Genomic DNA, 21,613 nt, shown 5'->3' on the forward strand with positions numbered 1-21,613 from the left:
TTATCATATATTTTATGATAGTATGCTGAAAAATCAAAAATCATCTAATATTTTTGTGACAATAAATTCGTTTCTCTCTCACTCGTTTACATGCAATGTCCAAACTAAGCACCTTGTTGACGCTGCGTCGATTAATTCGAACACAATGATGTCTACCACTCGTATCGACAGCCATTTTATCGACAACAATAGAATACACCAGCCAATCAAAATTACTTCACAATCTTAATCCCCAACTGAGGCCTGTTCGTTTATGCGGAACAACCGGTCCGTCTGCTTTTAAATGTAACATTTTCTGGTATAAATCCTGACAGACCTGCAAAAGTGCATGCATGTCTTGTAAGGCTTTGTCAAGGCTCGCCTATAAGCAGCATATGATTACTAGGTCCGACCTTATTTCATAAACGAACAAGTCTGGTCGAACCGGTTCAACCGTTTGGATAGCGGTAAACGTAAGCAGCCCATGCCAGCTGGTGTCTGCTGCATAACCGAACTACTCGGTAGTGAAGCGGACGTAAAACCAATCAGCCAATCAGAATATTAGAGACTTTAATTGTGGCCAATTTTAGCGGACTTCATATATGTATATATATATATATATAATACATTAACAGGATAAACACTTGATAGAGTTAACTAGAGAGAAAAAACTGACAACATTAATCAAACATGATTATTAGAACAGACGTTACATAATCACAAGCTGAACGTGGTTATTGGAACTAACATTACATAATTACAAGCTTTGTGGTGAAAACATGATTTTTAGAATTGGCTTTAATATAATTACAAGCAGAATCCTATATTGGACAATACACATTATTATCGGAATTGACGTTATCATATATTACAGGTAAACAGTTTATGGGAACTGTAAACATAATTAAGGGAAATGACATGATGATATTATAGGTACAACCACGGACTTAGGTAACACGGACTTATCTAATTCCGTAGTACAACACTCAACGGTGACAACAAACATGATTATCGGAAATGACATTATGATATTACAGGTGCAACACTTAACGGTGACAACACACGATTATCGGAAATGACATTATGATACTACAGGTGCAACACTTAACGGTGACAATAAACATGATTATCGGAAATGACATTATGATATTACAGGTGCAACACTTCACGGTGACAACAAACATGATTATCGGAAATGACAATATGATACTACAGGTGCAACACTTAACGGTGACAACACACGATTATCGGAAATGACATTATGGTATTACAGGTATAACACTTAACGGTGACAACAAACATGATTATCGGAAATGACATTATGATATTACAGGTGCAACACTTAACGGTGACAACAAACATGATTATCGGAAATGACATTATGATATTACAAGCAGAACTATTATTTGGAACAATAGACACGATAAATGACCACATATGGCATTGACATTTAAGGCAAATCATCAAATATCAAACGAAGTTAGTAAGTCCGTTCTGAAGCGAATAATCTCACGAACACATAAACGTCGATTTGATGTAACTACATGTCCAGCCTGCAGTGGATAAATCTGGACGTAATTCATTTTAGATGTCTTGGTATGGAAATATCAAACAATGGACTCGAATAAAAAGCGAAACTTTTCATTCTACCTCGGTAGTTACCGTTTAGTCTGCCACCATTATTCGCTTCGAGTTTTTAAGGAGCAAATTGAATATAATACATAAAAAGTATTTTTTCATCGATAAAATTTGCACAGAAAAATAAAAGGAAAGTATGGTATTTCTGATGTCACATTCCACGCGTTAATATAGCAACTCATATTTCAACAGGTTAAAATTCTGCTGATTTATATTATGTGTAGACTACGTGCTGAATTTTCGATGTTACGAACTTGGTAATCCCAGTGTTACTTATTTGTGTATTTAATGAAGTGGAAGTGATACACTTTTAGAGTTACTAATTTGTGTTGTGTAAGTGAATGCCTGGCATTGTTACTTATTTGTCAGTTGTGTGCTGTGTAAGTGAATGAACTTAAAATGTTACTAATTTTCTGTTGTGTGCTGTGTAAGTGAAAGTGTTGGCGATGTTACTAATTTGTCTTATGTATGTTCTGTACGCGATGAACTTTAAATGTTACTATTTTTTGTGTGTGATGTGTACTGTGTAAGTGATTATATAGCGATGTTACTAGTTTGTCTGTTGTGTGTTGTGTACTGTGTAAGTGATTAAATAGCAATGTTACTAGTTTGTCTGTTGTGTGATGTGTACTGTGTAAGTGATTAAATTGCAATGTTACTAGTTTGTCTGTTGTGTACTGTGTAAGTGATTACATAGCAATTTTACAGTTTGTCTGTTGTGTGTTGTGTACTGTGTAAGTGATTAAATAGCAATGTTACTTGTTTGTCTGTTGTGTGATGTGTACTGTGTAAGTGATTAAATTGCAATGTTACTAGTTTGTCTGTTGTGTACTGTGTAAGTGATTACATAGCAATTTTACAGTTTGTCTGTTGTGTGTTGTGTACTGTGTAAGTGATTAAATAGCAATGTTACTTGTTTGTCTGTTGTGTGATGTGTACTGTGTAAGTGATTAAATTGCAATGTTACTAGTTTGTCTGTTGTGTACTGTGTAAGTGATTACATAGCAATGTTACTAGTTTGTCTGTTGTATGTTGTGTACTGTGTAAGTGATTACATAGCAATGTTACAGTTTGTCTGTTATGTGATGTGTACTGTGTAAGTGATTTAATAGCAATGCTACTAGTTTGTCTGTTGTGTGTTGTGTACTGGTAAGTGATTAACTAGCAATGTTACTTGTTTGTCTGTTATGTGATGTGTACTGTGTAAGTGATTACATAGCAATGTTACTAGTTTATCTGTTGTGTGATGTGTACTTTGTAAGTGATTACATAGCAATGTTACTAGTTTGTCTGTTGTGTGATGTGTACTTTGTAAGTACTTAAATAGCAATGTTACTAGTTTATCTGTTGTGTGATGTGTACTTTGTAAGTGATTACATAGCAATGTTACTAGTTTGTCTGTTGTGTGATGTGAACTTTGTAAGTGATTAAATAGCAATGTTACTTGTTTGTCTGTTGTGTGTTGTGTACTTTGTAAGTGATTTAATAGGAATGTTACTAGTTTGTCTGTTGTGTGTTGTGTACTGTGTAAGTGATTAAATAGCAATGTAACTAGTTTGTCTGTTGTGTGGTGTGTACTTTGTAAGTGATTAAATAGCATTGTTACTTGTTTGTTTGTTGTGTGATGTTTACTTTGTAAGTGATTACATAGATATGTTACTATGTTGTGTAATGTATTATGATATATATACTAGTATTTAATAAGCTGCCAGTACCTAGCTTTTCTTACATTTTTCAAAATATTTTGGCTATCCTCTATATTTTCAGAGAAGGTTCACTGGTACCAATATGCAGAGACTTCACCGATTTAAATAGGACAAGTATCCAAATGACACGACTTTAAAAGTTCTTTTGAAAGTTGATTTTCAACATGTTTCTTTATACGAAATATCAATTCCATGCTTCGAATGAAATATAGTGTTCAAGGAACTTCTACACGACGTTTAGGAACAGTTGCGTTCACCGGCGGTTTGTCTGAAAATTGGCTAGTAGTTGAGAAGGACCGTTGTCAGACCCAGTAGGAGATACACACAAGCGTAGACGTTCAGACCAGTGGCGCCATCCCCAACGTCAGGCGGGTCCTCGCGGATGCCTCCACAGTCGGAGCGCAGTGTGGCGAGTAACATGTCCCGGCTAGTGCCTAACATAGACTGGACATTCGTGTCGTTGCATTTGTTCTCTATGACATCCAGTATGCAGCCCACAAACGTTTTGATGGGGCTACAACAGACATGTTGTAAGATAAATCAGGTGAACATAAAATGACGAATGTTCAACAATCAAAGTTTGATATATTATTCCTTAAATGAACGTTGATGATGACTTTCACATAGTTATTTAAGGACTTAATCCTGCTGTGTTGAGGTTAATGGCATTACTCACTTTGTGACGTCATCATGAAAAGATCAATAGCTGTTTTGTATTAAAATAAATAACAACGTTAAACAGTATTACACATAAAGATATGTTCATTTCAATCTAAATCGATTGAAAATAAACTCAACTGAATACAATTTACAAATGTGATTGTTTCCCGCACTAATTTGCTGACGTATTCATGCGCTATATGGTAAGTTCATGGAAAAAAATTCTCCTACACTTAAGCAGGTATATTGGGAGCAAATTCAATAAAAATGAAAATATACCTAGATTAACTCATTTTACCGATATTCCCAATAAAAGGGCAACAGTTATTGAAACTAAACCTCTCTTTTCTCTCAACTCATGACATTATCTACCTGCAGAATGAAGCTCTCATAGTGGCCCCGTCCATAGCCAATAGCTCTGTGGTGTTATCAAAGGTGGCGAATTTTGCTTGAAGCGTTGGAGTCATACACATCTCGACGGCGGCTGTATTATTTGGAATCATCATACAGGTAATCACACTGTGTAAACCTGGTAAATATAGCAAGGTACCTGATGTATTAGTATACACCACGTCAGGTAAACCCTGTAAAGTATGTACTTGTTCATAAAGCTACAATAAAATGTACATCATTTATATCTATCAATTATGAACTGTGTTTTTAGGGTTAGTCGCGAGAACAACTTTGGGAACTCTATATAACCGGATTATACATTCTGTTATCACGCCATTGAAAGATATTTGATTAATGACACTGTAAAGACATCAACAGTCGTATGAAACAAAATCGTTTGCGATTTATGAAAATTTATATAACATGGCTAGAATGTAATGATATCTTGGTAGACGAATTGTGGATAGATCATCAGATAAGCTGTGTATGGGGTCTAATGGTGTCTAATGGTGCCCAATGGACACAAACAGTCACGGTGTCTGAAGGCACCGGGATTGTCTTGATGCCAAAGGGTTCAGATACAACAGGCTAGGTGCTCTAGGAAACCCCTCCCTCTATCCCCCATTCCATAGATCCACCAGATTAGTACACATACAAATAGGTTAGAGAAAAATAGCAGAACGATGAAAGTAGGAGAGGGCGAATTCAAAATACCTGCTGCTGCGTTCGAAGAACAGAAACCATCGGAGAAAGCCTGCTCATTTGTTTTAACATTTTCCATGTCGATGATGTTGTGAAGGAATTTGTCCAACAAATTTCCTGACAAAGGCATATACCGTCCAGCGCAGTACAACATATCCGAGAGGCGACTGAAAAATGTAGTCTTGTATGTCATATATTTGCAAAAACACTTATAAATATTATAGCAAAAATACAATAATTGTACAAATACCTGATCAAGTGACGGAATGCTAAAATGATTCTGGAATGTTTAATTTATCTTTGCCTCATAAACCCAGTATTCTTAAATCAGATAGATCGTGGCCAGCACTCAGCTCAGTAACTTTGAACGACGTTTTCGGCTACATGTTACTTTACGACACGGATAAGTCTTATTCATCAACGTGATAATGGTTTATTATGACTGGTAGCATACTGTGTAATGGGAAATTTCTTACTTGAACATTTATGGCATTCACTAATATAATCCGTATCCGCTCTGCGTTAATTTCTCTCCTCAAATGTAGTGAAAGTTTGTATAGCATGATGTAGGGCGAAAGGGGCTAGGGTTAGTGGGACGAACATTTCCAGGTTAATATTATTGATCTGGAGAAGTATTCTCTTGATTTAGCTACGACTTGGAGTAATGCAACACAAAGAAATATTGTGATGTGAATGTGGTCATAAAAGGAAATAACTCTGGGAAGACATACCTACACACTTCTGGAACAATGGACAGTATCAATGAAACAATCTGCTGTTGTGGTGTCGTGGTAGTTCCTGTGCCTCCCAACTGCATCCCAATCTCGCTAATGAGCGGCATGGCACAGGCCATCACAGAACTCTGCAAAATGTTTGTCGGTTCACCTGTACCAACCCTCTCTTTACAGGAAGACGTCATCAAGCCACTAGTCATGCTAGACACGGCTCCATTGATATTTGAGCCACATCCGGATGTCTGAATTGCGATGCAATTTGCTGTCAGTCCCAAGCTTCTGCAAGAACATGAAATGGACATGAAAACACTAGTATATTGGAGGACTCTGCGTTCACGCTCAGCTGAGACACTTAGAGACAACTATAATTAAGAAATAGAAGAACGAAATCGGCTATTCAGCAATATCTTCACCCAAATACAGCTCCGAATTACAGACCTTGCAAAAGGAATTCCCCCAATCACTTATTCTTAAAAACTCAGTTTTAACAATAATAAATAACTCAATTTCTACCAGAAAAAAATTAGCTCAATTTTCACACAATCCCACATGAAACAATCTCAAAATCAAACAATTTTGTAGAATGGAATGTTCGAATTAACTTCCCCGAGTTGTATAGAATACAATAGACTGCATGTTAACACTGTTGTAATAAATAGCAATTAATTTCCATCAACAATATAAGACAAATTTGATTTAAAAGTAACCGACTGCTCCATAAAGGTACGTTAGGTCGACATGACAGCTGCTAGACATTTGTTTTAAGTATTAGGATTAGCTGAGAGGGGAACAGCGTATACAAGAGCCTCAATGAGAGCGACAAATGTGGTGACGTACTGATGTGTTATGTACGATGACACTTACGGACACACTGCGGTTTGAACCAGCTCAGTTGTAAGATTAGGTCTAAAGAAAATAGGTGCGAATGCTCCAGAAATATTATGTATCCCAACGCAAAACACCGAACCAAGTATCATGTCGTTCAAACAGGTTGGGACTTCGTTCTTGAGATCTATAAAAAAAGACATCCATACATCTATAAAAGAGTTCATACGTTGCAATAGTTACAATCAACATACCCTACGGTACAATGGCAATTAGAACTGTAAGCCGCATGCATACTTAGATCCCTCGTTCAACCATCGATGATTTTATTTGCTCATCCAATCAATCAGTCTTGAAAAATATTACAACCTGCCTGCCTTTTAATATAAAATATATCATATATGTATCATCCTCAAGCCGAAACAACAATGTCAGACCTATAATACTTAAGTGTACCGATATGTGCTCAGCTAATCAGAGGGCATATGCGCCATCTTGAAACTCTAAAATGAAAAGTCGGCCTTTATCATACCTTGTATCTCAAATGCATCACTGGTATTTACTACTTACCCCTTTCGCAAAAAAACTTATAGAGGATAATTAATGGTGTCTTCAGTAATAACAAATATATTTCACGAGCGGGCTCGTGAATAACATCAAAATATTAGCCACACTCGTGAAATATATTTCTTATTACTGAAGACACCATTTCATTTTCGATTTATTACATTTTAAAAACATAACATGAAACGTGTAGTGCATTAAAAGAGGGCGGGAATCAGACGCGTTGTAATTAGCACCTTATTATAATGACGTCACGCTTGACAACAAGGCTGCGCGCCATTTTGAATTGGATACCCAACGCAATTCCGACGTTTTCTGCTATTTTCTGGTATGAAGGCTTACAAAAATGTTATTTTAAGTGTGTGTAACATTTACAATAACAACCACTTATTCTACCGTCGCTTCATTTGAATCTGAGCAACAAATCGTTGCCTTTGAATGCAGCAAATAGATGATACCGTTATGATTGGTCAATACCAAATCATTATATTTTCACACTGTGAAAATATAGCTTTTGATATTTGTCACCATGTGAAAAATATCAGTTTTATCAAGTTGATAGAATCCGATATTTCAGTGGCAACAAATGTAATAAAGTAATGTAGTACCCTATAGACCAGTTTTAGTATAGTACCACAAAGCCTAATTTAACCAAGTACCCTAAAAGTCAATTATAACATAGTACCCTATAGCCCAACGGTCACATAGCACCATTTATTACATTTTGCCAGTGAATTATCGGATTTTATCAACTTGATAAAACTGATATCTTTCACAAGATGAAACATATCAAAAGTAACATCCCTACTTTGTAAAACTCACCTTGCGTTATGGTACAGAATGTGCTCCTTAGGACTTGTGCCATAGATGTCGTGTTTATAATCGACTTTATAATGTGATCTACGACCTTATTGGAGGTTGGCATATATTCATCAAGGCAGGTCTGGAAATCAGTCAAATTCCTTTCAAACAGAAAATTTGTTGTACAAAATTAACATTTTTTAGGACGCAATTTATGTACATTTCAATGCAGAGTTTATTATCTGCCGTTATGTATGAGTCGAATGTAGTGGTCCGGTTAAAATATTACACATTTAAAACGCTGCTTGCCGTACATTTTGGCGTAGCACTTAAAAAAATGGGAATTGAATAATATATATTGGTTTTTGAAATTGTAGTTCGAGGATAATAAAAACAACAACGCGGCATGAAACACGGAAAAACACACCAAACGTGACCATCGAAACTACGAGTGGAACATATTGTGGCAAAACTCATCATAAATGTGTTACGTAAAAGTTATTATAACAAATCTAGTAACTACATTATATTTTTCAATACGAAATAATTATATGAAAACGTCATAAACATGATAAAAGTCAAATGTATGTTATATTTCAACAAGATTGTAAAGGAAATATAGTCATCTGCGCAGTATTTCTTGTTCAAACGTATTAGTGGCGTTATGGCTTAAAACATATTTAATGAAACCGATAGCAGAAAGGAAATAGCCAAAATTCGATTGTCGTCTCATAGGCTTCACTAAATATCGATTTGATAACACAAAAAGAAATCATAATAAATGGATATCATACAAATGGCAGGGAAATGAAGGATACATATCGTTCTATTGTAAACTACCAATGACATAATGATCTAAAAAAATCAGTCTTTTAAGAAATAGTACACAAAAATGCAAATGCTTAAAAAAATCCAAAAATCAATGTTGACCCAAAATTTTATAGAACGATATAAAATCTCTTATATACAATGTAGTATATTAGATATCCTATAAAATACATTCGATATCTTACGTAGTATAAGATATATCTTATATAACATACGAGATCTCTTAAATACTATACACGAAATCTTATATGAAAATCAAATGATTGAGATGTTATATAAAAATCACATATGCTGAATAAGATATATAATTTTCTTTATACTATATATTCTATAATATACAAGTAACCTCATAATCTGTTTAAAATATCTTATTTATTGTTGAATCTAGTCACTATATAAGTTATCTCTCTACATTGTACAATATGTTACTGTACTAATGAACCGAAATGTTTAATGTAATAAAGGGCTGAACTGAATAACACGCTCCCTTTGAGATCCGTTTAAGAACTCACCTGCAAACTCCTCTGCTAACAATATCTGTTAAGTTTTTCTCGTACATCTGGATCGGCGCAATGATGTCGGTAAAACTCACAAGTCCGGTGAAGTTAATCTTTGTGACCACATCGTACGCTTCACTTATTGAGCTCTTAAACGAAACGCATGCGCACGAAACGAAGAAGGAATCAACAGGTCTGCGAAATTAAAAAAGTATAATCATGTGTTAGAAGCAAGTTACAACAGTTTATAAGTAGATAAGACAATTAAAGTAAGACTTAAAAGAATGGTTAAGTTTGAAATGGATTCGTGATGAACTGTTTAACAGTTGCCCAATCATCAAAATGGCGACAAAATTGTTTCATAATTATAAGTCAATTTTGCGAAGGTTATAACACGACTTGATATATATTATTTAAAACAACCAGTCTTATTACATAATTTATCTGCATGCATGCTAGCGTATAAGGTATATTTTGAAAAAAAACCTTTGCTTTTACTGCATTAAACTGTACAAATACAGCTCTTTAGAAATGTAATGCTTCCATAGAGGGTTTGGCTACACAAACTGTCAGATAAACAGAAAGTTTCCTGTCGTCTTACGAGCATTACAAATGATTTAAATGTTACCAGCACTACCTCAAAATACTGTCGTTCACAACAAAGACGTCAGAGAGAGAGAAGGCAAAGAGAGTAGCATTTTTTTTTTGTCATCGGCAGCTTTCGAATGGTAATTGACGAAAAATTTAAGTATGGCACAAACTGCCTTCGTTGACACAAAATTTGTTTAAAATGTGAAGATTATCAAACTATAATTTGTGGACGACCACCCCATGCCAGCCCAAGAACTGCTTTTGTTTCACTACTTCTGGCGTCTGTCTGATTCACGTGTCTGTCCTCAGTTGTTAACAGTTTTAGGTTCTTTCATTCGAAGGTAACGATTCGCTCACAGTAAAGGGAATGATTGGAAATGCAGTCGCAATGTGCTGCTCAAAATCTCATGTCGGATCCTCCTTATACATAAATCTTTAGGCAAATAACAAATCTAATATTGTGCCAGGAAGTGGAATATCCCACCAAGAATCACTGACGTCATATATCGAATGTTATATAATTGAGTGCGAGTGTGGTATGTGAGAATTTGTATGACCCTGGAGCCTGGATTAATTGATGGGCTTATGGTTTACATCCATGTTCTGTTTATTCCGAGCTTAGAACAAGACTGCTTTATGCTATTTTATGTACTTACATACACATGGCGGTGCTGAAGCCATGTTGCCCATGACTGTCGGCCGCTGTCTGCAGGACAGAAAGGCATACAAGGAGACAGGCAAGAATCACGTGGGCTCTGCTCGCTGTCATCATTGGTTGAGTCAGTATCAGGAAAAGGTTATTCTGAAACAATCACAGAATCTCAATAGACATAGGGATGTACCAAACTCGTTTAATTTAATAAACACGATATTGTTAGTAGGTACAGTGAAAGTATAATTTAATGAATTTGATATCTATTCAACCCCATCGCGGAGAAAGTAGTAGAGAGGAGTAGAAAGGACTATCTATCTTAACCTATCTCAGATAAAAATCTGTTTTATATTAATATACTATATATCAAGTCGACGTAATCTGACAACATATGCCTACATCTTTAAGTAATCATGTCGACGTATGTAGGTCGACGGTAGAAATATGACACCGTGCACACCTTTTACAGATTTTGATTATTTATGAGTTCAGGGAAGGAAGGATGACCACTCAAAACATAAACAGCCTTGTGTGTAGAGTAGGGGAAACAAGCTCGAGCTACCTGCATGGGACCAAGATACCACATATATGTGGTAACTGTAGACTCGGGGATCTTTAACAATGGAGAGAAAAAAAAAAGAAACAAAAATGACTGTTTAGAGATCAATATTATTTGGGCCGACGCTTACCCCGGAATCAAGAGTAAATACGGATGGAATCTTATTTCATTTTAATCTGGTTTGAAAATTATATTTCTGAATATAACCCGAGGAGTGTAATGTAAAAAATATATTCCAGTGAATAAATTCGTATTTTGTACATGATATGATATAAAAAAAAAAAATGATGCGCTGATAAATTCGGGTTTAGGGATCCACTTGTGGCAGACATCAAAACCAGGTTTTAAGGAATCCTACAGTAAAAAGTCCTATTGTAATAACTGTGTTATGCTGGTACACCTAAGCGTATTTCAGGTGCTTCATAGTGCAGTTCAACCATTATTTTTTAAACATTTCAGATTGTTTAGTCTACCTTGAAGTAATATTACAGTCACCATAATGATTTCCAAATGTAGTGGATGCAATTTGTATCACGATAAAGGTTAAGGGCACAACCGCGTTGTTAACCGCAAATAAGAGTTCCAATAAGAGATTTGGTCTTTGACCTGGAATGTTCTGCCTTCAACAATGCATAAAGCAGATGAAACAACAAAATGGGACTTTTTTCTGGCTAAGAATAAGTAATTTCCCCAGTCAGTTTTTTTTAAGTCTTTGCGATCCACCAATAGTACACTCATTTTGAAGTTCTACTTTCAGAATTTCTGCGGGCAACATTGGTAAGGTGTAGGCTTTCAATATAAAGGTCTCGAGTTTGATCCCTGCGTTTCTCCACCTTCTATTTTTATTTCTATTTCAGACATTCAAAGGAGTGTTGCCAATATGGACAAATAAGTTTTATTTTTGCATTAATATATATGAGATAATGTCATCTTGATATCACATATCATTAAGGTAAGCTTGGAGACCATTCCCAGATATGGGAAGGTAAAGTTGGGGAACAAAATTCAAAATGACTTCTTTTTGGATTTTTTTTTATATTTTTGGTACCTTTCTTCAAACTTTTGATCTTTTGTGTAATACTTAAGCTGCATGGAATAAAGATGACCTTAAAAGGTAGCACATAGTAGATAGATAAGTAGGTCACGCTGACCTTTGTTTTATATATATTTGTTGCATAAGGATTTCTGTCCCCCACTTTTCGTCTTCTATTTCGGAATGGTCTTCACGCTTATCCTAACTTCATGATAGCATCACTCTAAGGTATAGTTATGCATACATAAAACTAATCGGTTTTAGCCACCAAAAAGCCCAAATTGGCACCCTTGCTTTCTAACAGCTATAGTTCTGTAAATGCATCGCAATATCTGATTTTTATGTCACAGTAGTGACAGTGGTGGTGGTGGTGGTGGTGGTGGTGGTATAGCTTGTACATCTCGATCTTACACACTGATAGGGTTCATGATATATATTTTGTGTCAATCGGTTTACCATGCTTCAATTCTGTCTTTCTTTGAAGATGTTGATGTTTATGTGCTTTTAATTAATATTTCAGTTTATAATTCCAGTATATATGAATATATAGTCGATATCCTTTAACTAGTGGTTGATAACCCAATATCGCTCAGTTACAGGTAAAAGGTTTTTATTAATCATGCTTATCTAGCCCCATGGTTTGCCGAATCTTTTTACATCTTTTTACATTTTAAAGATTAACTAACCATAGTTGAGTATGTATAGACCACTAGTCATTGGCAAACCACTAGTTAAAGGATATCGACTATATATTCATATTCATTTTGACTGACAATTATCAACTGATGATATGGAAATAAGTAACTACTATTAAAACTAGTGATAGGATTGGAAATTCCTAAATCATTAGCCTTTGGGTTTGGTTGAAAAAATATGCTCCAATATATATATGTTAATATCTCCAATTTATTTCTATTTTTACTTTAACAGATGAAATATCTCGTCCTGGCACTTTAGCAACACGGAGCAGCCTGTTTTGATATGGAAGTCTGGTATTTTGGATGCAGAAGGTCAGGGAATGCCAAAAATAATACATAAAAAAATTCCCAATAAGTAATACAAATGTATACCTAACGTACATCCATATTTTATATATATTTTAAGTGGTTGTCCCAACCTCGATAATGAATTAAACTAATTAAGTTACTACATGTACATTAATGGGCGTTTAGTATTAGAAATGAAACTCATGGTACATTCTAGTATATGCATATTATCCTGGTCATTATGGTTAGAACTACCATATAAAAGAACATTTACATTTTCTCTTAGAAGAGGATCTATCTTATCTATTGATCTGGCAATCCTGTCATTATTATACAAAAGATATCTTAAAAAATCGTGCATCTTGTCTTCATTTAAACAACCACATTGGCAAGTTGAATTATCTCTTAGATAATCATTATAAAGATCTGCATTTAACTGGCTAAAATTATTTCTTAATTGTTTAATTTGCTGTTACCTCCATATTTAAAAGTTTGAACACACGTATCTTCAGCTGAAATAAAAGGTTCTGGAGTTTATTTCAGTTTATTTTCTAGCTTGTTTAAGGATACAGAATTTAAAATAGTGGTATTATTATTGTTCAATTGATAAGTAATATCAGGGAAAAAACTTCTGAGATAAAGATTTGTTCTAGCCCTTGGTTCATTAATTAGCCTTGGTTGTCTTATAGTATATATATTGTCATCTGGAGTTCTGATCAGTGGTTGAAGAATATCTATTAAATATTGAGGTGCATCATGGTGTAGTATTTATATAAACAAAAACAATAGTTTCTGATCATTTCTTCTTTTCTTTAAAGTATCCCACCAAGTTTCCTTGTAGATAGTTATGTGACTTGTGCCCGTCTTATACCTGTGATTATTCTTGCTGCTTCTAAGTGTAGGGATTCTAGCAGATTTTCCTCTGTTGATGTACAGTATCTTAATTATATCCTTCTGGCCACTTCTCTTGACTTATCTATTAGAGAAGCATCAATCAACCGTGATAGAAATATTACGATGGTCTTACTAATTTTGATTAAAATGTAAATATCCTTTAATTTTGCCACAATCATTTGGCATTTTTTGTCAAATAACATCTATCAGTTTTGTAAGCAAAGATTAAAGCGAGCATGGGTCTAATATGGGTGAAAACCGGAGTACTAGAAGAAACACGATCGGGGAATCGAGTTCCGGCCGTCTCGGTGAAGTCAATTATGTTATCCATTGCACCACCTAGCAAACACTTTCCTATTATTGTCTTTTGTTATTGTCATGACGCTATGATACCGTTTGTAATTTACATAGAGGCCAATCTCATTAAAATCAGATGTTAATAAAAACAAAAACAAAAAACAAAAAAAAGCTATTAACCTACGTGATAATGAACAGCTGTATTTATTCAGATTGCATAGAGGCAGTATATATCAGCCGATTTAAATGAGAAGAAATTCATTCGCTTTCCAGTGATGTGCAGATTGTTTTATTAATGTTTGTTTCTCAAACAGTTCATTTTCTGAAGAGTACAAAAGCAATCTGTCCATAAACAAAATATTGCTAAAGAAAGCATGTGATGTGATTATTAAGGTTCTCATGGCCAAAACACAATTTTAACATATACAATGGAGATTTCCTCTGTGCCGTACCAGCAGACCAGTAGTGTATGCACAGTGAAACCCAAGTAACATCAGATCCAATTAGTTGGGAAAATATGTGTCTCGAGGCCTAGTGTTCTATTAACCAACGAACCAGATATGTATTTTTTTCCTCATCGGACAGACACAGATTTTCAACCTTGTTCCGCGTGGATAACCAGCTCTAAACGTTATCGCGTACGAACTCGGATGTTATACATCAAGTTACCTCACCGTAAGATCGCTTGAACAATACATTGCCTGAAAGTTCACGACACTGAAAAAGTAAACATGTTAGTGGTTTTTTTTTCATATGATCTGTTGACAATAATTCCAGAAAGAAGTATTTTTTTACCTGTATTGCAAATATTTTAATATATATAAATGTAACGATATACTGTTTAATATAGCACAAGTTTGTCACTATTTTCATTAATTCCGTTTTTAAAATAAATAGATAAATATATATATAACCGGAGAGAATAGGGAAATGTCAACACTCGGTGAGGATACTCGACTGTCTACCCCTGGACTGAAGTAGTCAGGTAGGAAAGTCCACAATACCCTCCTTGACCATGAAAGGAAATTAATCGGTCCTACCCCGAGGTAAAGAAAGATGCTATTAGTCTTTGATAGACTACCAACCAACAAACTATTTATTTGTAATAATAAGGTAAAGTATTTCTTACCAAACAGACCAGACATATTATAGAACTGTTCCTTTTAAATAGTTCAACTAATTTTAATATAACTTGGTCGTTCTTGAAATGTTAGAGAAGGGTTTAACAGAGTGACTTTCTCTTTAAATCAGTCTCCTTTTCGGCAAATCGATCTGTGCAAGGCAAGTTTAAATTTGTTCATACAAGAAAGCAATTATTTTGTTAAGACAACAAATAATACATTGGGAATCTTATTTTAATGTTTTGTGAAAGATCATATGTGATTAATGTATATTGTGTCTTAGTACCATACAATCCAACATATCAGAAATATAGTCTACAGTGGTCTGAGAATCCTGATTAAACAAACGAAATATGCATGCAAATTCAGTTATCTCCTTTCTAAGTAGCTAATTTTTTATACATTAAGACATCATGCTTTTTTGTACAGCATGATTTTTGAAAACCTTCGATTAAATGATCATCAAACTAATTCAGTGTGATTTTCTAAACCATGCTTCCGGGGATTTACGTGGTCATGCGCAATAGTTGTTTACAATAGATTGCTATTTATAGATATAAAATATTCCTGGAAGTAAAAGGGTTTTTTCATCAAAGGCTACTCATTAGTAACACCATACGTTTTTGTTTTTTTGTTAAGTATATTTGTTTTGTGTCGACCCCCAGGTGTGCTGTTAATATAAGGTATCAAAAGGTAAACTGTGTATTTTTCGTTAAATTGCTATCCTGTAGTATCTGAAGCAGTAAATAAAAAACGACATTAAGTATTTGTTTACTTTTTAAAAAGTCCTGTTTTATAGGTAGGTAACTAAATGTTATTTCCATTTCAGGAATACAGAATGCAGTTTACATAAGCCCTCAACAATAGTTATGATTGTTTAGGTTAAACTGATGTTTACTACAATTTTAACTTTATACAGAATGGACCCAGTGTTTATAATAGCTACATTGTATGCATATGTAAGGCATTACCTTAATGTAATACATCAAGCGTTATAATCGATATTTTCCATATCTTGAATATATTTTTGCAATTGAGGCCAGGTAAGAAAATGATGTTACAAATTAACTATAAAGTCATAAATTTCCCTTTTATGTATCGTCATAAATTTTCTGCATTCCATAAAGATACTTATTTAAAGTCCAAGCAAAACTATAGTTTAACACCTAACCTAGTTGTCGAAATGTTCAGCGAGTTAAAGGCCTAGAAATGGTGTCGTCAGACCTAAGCTAATGGTCCTTATTTGATGCATAAGAACTGGAAATGTACTATAAAAAGGCAAATGCATATCATGAAATTAAGTCGACATGTTGGCAAAGAAAATATGGATGTTGCTTTCACGATGAAATATTTATAATCAAATATGTTTTTTTTTGCTTCACAGACAGCAGGACATTACGATGTTGCGGTGGTTACTGTAGGTTTATGTATATTAGCAGGTGAGTGATACGATCATTAAGACACGTGATATAACTAACCATAGAAACTATACTTCTTTGAAAGTATCACTGAATTTTTTAAAAACATCGTGCAACAACACACCAGGACGGATATCACATGTAACGAGTAACAATAACAACACGTTACCGGCAAGTCTCGCCACTACCTGTGGCTTGGCAGTATGCCAGAGAGTATTTGCATCTACTCCTCGTTCACTTTTCTTTTCTTTTATGTCTCGAATGGATAGCATTGCTCTTCTTCAAGACATGTTCAGCTTACTTATTGTTCTGAACTTTTTTTCACCCATTCCCACTTTTAACATTTGACTTGTAGCATTTTAAGTCATGTGCTGACCGACATTTTAGATTAATGGTAGATTGTGACTTCTTCGGATCTAACAAAACCAATATTGGATATTTATATAATTACAGGAATGCTTATAACTTTGTATTTCTCTTCATTTATGTAAGTACATGAAAATGGATAACAAAATTATGTATAATGCGCCTTTAACGTAAAAAATTACCTATACTCGAACCCCGTAATACAATTTCCAGTAATTCATGTGGCGGTGCCCCAGTTTACCTATTACACTACAATAATGTTCAGTGATCCATGTTCTGCGGACGACAAACTTGGGCAGGCTATTGATGTTTGTGTATGTCCCGTGGCCCGGATCTCTGCTAAGCATCACTGTATCTAAGTAATTTCTTCACATATTTGCTCCTTTTATCGCGACTGAGATTTCTCAAGCAGCGGTTCATCATGATAAACACAGATACACATATTTTATTCTATTCTATTCTATTCTATTTTATTATATTTTATAGCAGGAAAACCTCTGCTCTCAGCTCTGTATAATTAAAACAAATATATGAATATGGTATATTTATGACATCATGGACAAATCACCCCATATTGATTCAAAATGACAGATTACATAGTTTGGATGTTAGCATTGCCAATTGATGTCATTAATTGGGTACTTAACTCTGAAATAAATATTCAATCGATATATTTAACTACAGGCGGATTCGAATCGGTTCCCTATAGTTATAGCGTATCGGTAGGTTTTCCCAGTGAAGGTCGAGGCAACGTTCAAATATTTTAACAGTTAACGTAAACATAGAAAATGTATATTTATCGCATATCCTACAATAAGTTTGTCAGCAACTGCGGTTTATACTACAATAAATGTTACAATGTCAGCAACTGCGGTTTATACCACAATAAATGTTACAAAAAATGTCCTTCAACATTTTATTTGATAGTTCTTTGAACAATTCTTTATTTTCTGAAGGAAGCTATTGGCATGTAATTGTGCATACATTAAAAGTCAGTCAAAATCAGCAACCTATCACGTGATATGATATAGAGAGTTTGTCTAGACTGAGTTATTCATATAGCTGCTCTGTTTACATGTGCTAGATATACAGGTAGAACCGGCAACAGCTTGTTTAGTATTGTACAAGTGAGCGTTTATTCGAATATGATAAGCGACTATTGATCAATGCAGCCCGACACTAGTCGCCACGCCGTGCCTATCTTTAACCGCATGTATACCAATCACAACATCTGGTAATGAGGAGCAATTTTTATCTGCAAAGTGACCCCTGTAACCATTTTTAGAATACTTTTTGAACTTAAGAAAAAGTACAAGATAAATAACACAACACTGACCATGTGATGTTACAACCGACAGCAACCCGATATTTCGACATTAGCATTGTGACAAATACTGATGATAGGAATGTATAGACCACAATATATCTGCTTCTCAATTTAATACTTCTGACTCTCACAGAAAACGCCATTCGATTATTCGAGACTTTCTCCTGGGGTTTTTACCCGACCGACGACCGACTTAAATCCTGTACTTGTTTTTGCTACACAGTAAACAAATTAACATGCTTTACCCAACCACCTGTTCGCCAAACCGAAACGTAATATTTTATAATTTAGGAGGGAATTTCTAGTCTAGGCTCTGTTAGGCTTCTATATGTTTAACATAGTGTAACTACCCAGCGACTGATAAACGCCCAGATGAGTTCTTGTGTATAAAGCCCTAATATCACGCTCTGTTAAACACAGTTGGCCTTGCGCCACTCCTACATACACGACGCAACATTCCAAACAAAATACAAAATATACGCATCTTTACCAGAGGAGATAGGATCAGGCCTTGCACATGGATCCTCCATTTCATTCGTGCAAGTAAATTATGAAATTACCATTTCTTTTTACATTATGATAATGAATAGAGTAATCTGAGATTAACATGAATAATTTCTGTCTCATTATGAATAATTGAACTACACCCGTAACTACACAACAGCTCCCTGCATTAAAGGGGCATCACGCTGAAGTAACTTTATTTTTTGTCTTTTTCTTCAAATACTACATAAACATATCACGTGAGACTCCTTATGGAAAATAACGATCGAATTTGGCTGAAATAGATTCATAAAAATGATTAAATCTAAGAAAATCATCGGTATTTCTACCTGTCTGACCAACGTTTTGTTCAGGGAATTCCCTCTACTAGCTTATGCGCATAGCACACCATTTCTTTGTAAACAAAATGACTGGCCGTGTGAAGTAAGCGAAAGAAAAGTGTTGTACCGTGTCAGCTACGAAACGAAAAGTTGCCAAATGGTCAAAAGATAGCGCAAGGAGTACGTTACGGAATCATTATTGCAGGTGGGCAGTATTCAAAGGAGAAAATAACTGCCGTAGCAGTTCGTACGGTGCATGTATTCTTCCGGATAGCCGGTTAAGCTGAAATGGAATCGACAGAAATGCTAGTGCTGTTTATATTATGAATAAATATCTAAAACTATTAAGCTCACTAGTATATCTGTGTGAGTTTGAACACAGATGAACTTAGTTCAATATGTTAATGGGCATGTATTGGAGAGAGTTTACTTTGTGTTTCTATAATTATGCCATGAGGCCCTCCAAGGGATAACTGTTGTGATGGCCCACGGCGTATTCTTTGGTCACCCAGATACGTGTTATCTATAAGTCCGTGGATTTACATAATTTATAATATTACCGGGTTCAATAAAATGTAATAATTTAATTATATTGCTGAATTAAACGATTATTTTTGTTTTTATTGTTTTTACATGCAAGATTTAAATTAGTACTAATATGAATACCCGGCCCCCTCTGCCCCGGCAATATATAAAAAAAAAATCAGAAAGGTTTGTCCCTTGGTGTGGGGAAGGTGTTTAGCCCCGTACCATCTGTTTTCATAGTGCCGTAAGAGGTTGCAATTGCCTGACGGCCCCTTTCTGGGGGCCCCTTTGGAAACCGTTTCATCTCGCTCGCACCACCTGTGTTTACTGCCTAGTCAGGTGACGTTATCGGCGCTATTTTTAGCAGGGCTTTCCCGAACAATTAAAATGGTCAAACTGGACATTTGGAACGGACTATGAATATGGTGATAGCGAGGTAACATAAGTGGAAGTGCATACAATACATACATTCATTAAAAAAAAACGCCTTTTCACGTGATGTCCCTTTAAAGGGTGTAGCAGACATTTTGTTCAATATTTTGATCACTACATGAACGAGCCAGACAACATATTGTGTATCTTATGAAAAACAAAACTTCTTCATTTAAACCATGTATGGCTTGATACAGATATCAAGCATGGTTAATAATTTCAAGACAACGTTTAGAATTATATATACCCATATTTTACATATCCCCTCGTACAAATATCCACTGCAAAAGACACAAGTTTAGTTTCATGCAATTTGTTTAAGATACTCCAGGCATTATTCATAGACTTGAAAGCATCAGTTTTAAAATCCTTTGTAAACGAAGACAGGAAGTGCTTCTCCTTAACAAATACATCAAACCCATTGTCATTTAGTCAAAACATCTCTTAACAAATACATCAAACTCATTGTCATTTAGTCAAAACATCTAACAAATACATCAAACCCATTGTCCATTTTTCAAAACATCATTTTCAAAACCACTTCGTCTTTTTGTATAAGATTTACAAGAATTTTAACTTTGGAATGACTTCCTTGTTTAGTGAACGAATTCTTGAGGCTAGTTTTAGTGATATCGACCTACACACCCGGCCAAGGTATAGGACAACGTATTCCTTCACCTGGAACTCGGCCACCCGTGTGAAAGAAGCGTTTATCCACATATTGAAAATAACAGCCATTTACACCTGTACCAGGAGCTTTTACACACCTGAGATTACAGCTCCGAACATGTAAGACTGAAATTGATCTGTTATTGAAGAGTTTCGTATATTTAAACTATCTTGACCAGTCTATGCCCACTGACCCACCCAAAAGTACTCACCTGTTGCTTAGGCCTGTTTCATCTACCGCTGTAATGGGGAATGACGTGATGAACGGTTGGCTGTCTCGGTACAATCACCAGCCAATCAATCGTGCAGGTAATGATAGAGGAAAACTGGCGAGTGACTCCGGGTTTCACTATATAGAACTGATTCTAGTTTTTCGATTTGTGAAGAGTTGATCAGACATACGCATTGTGAGATGTATGTAACAAAATTGATTTCATTATATAAAGACGTGTTTTACCATGCATTCGACAAAATAACTAGAAATACGGTGAATGGAAGAACGGATATAAGACAATTCGTTCGTAGATGCAGATAGCCATAGCAGATTGACATTTTACTGTACCATATGGCAAATTTTGTCTGCTTGAGACTC

At 35.1% G+C, this 21,613-nt stretch overlaps 1 protein-coding gene across 1 annotated transcript; it reads right to left on the bottom strand.

Annotated features, from left to right (window-relative positions):
• Positions 1 to 535: 535 nt before the first annotated feature.
• LOC110442360 lies at positions 536 to 21,334 on the bottom strand. Its single transcript, XM_021485923.1, has 9 exons — positions 21,234 to 21,334; positions 10,575 to 10,720; positions 9,343 to 9,522; positions 8,024 to 8,163; positions 6,677 to 6,824; positions 5,810 to 6,091; positions 5,091 to 5,245; positions 4,356 to 4,512; positions 536 to 3,837 (listed from the first exon to the last, which is right to left on the bottom strand). The coding sequence occupies exons 2-9, from the start codon at positions 10,688 to 10,690 to the stop codon at positions 3,603 to 3,605; spliced, it is 1,413 nt and encodes a 470-aa protein (XP_021341598.1). The 5' UTR covers positions 10,691 to 10,720; positions 21,234 to 21,334; the 3' UTR covers positions 536 to 3,602.
• Between the last annotated feature and the right edge of the window lie 279 nt (positions 21,335 to 21,613).

The sequence above is a fragment of the Mizuhopecten yessoensis genome, unplaced genomic scaffold (assembly GCF_002113885.1).
Source record: "Mizuhopecten yessoensis strain PY_sf001 unplaced genomic scaffold, ASM211388v2 scaffold716253, whole genome shotgun sequence".
NCBI lineage: Eukaryota > Metazoa > Mollusca > Bivalvia > Pectinida > Pectinidae > Mizuhopecten > Mizuhopecten yessoensis.

Bases quoted from the DNA above. Each gene is read 5' to 3' on its own strand.
- LOC110442360 (XM_021485923.1), bottom strand. From the start codon at position 10,690: ATGATGACAGCGAGCAGAGCCCACGTGATTCTTGCCTGTCTCCTTGTA. The intron at 8,164-9,342 runs GTGAGTTCTTAA...TCTGTTTGAAAG, and splicing joins GTTAGCAGAGGAGTTTGCAG to GAATTTGACTGATTTCCAGA. The intron at 3,838-4,355 runs GTAGATAATGTC...TGTCTGTTGTAG, and splicing joins ATGAGAGCTTCATTCTGCAG to CCCCATCAAAACGTTTGTGG.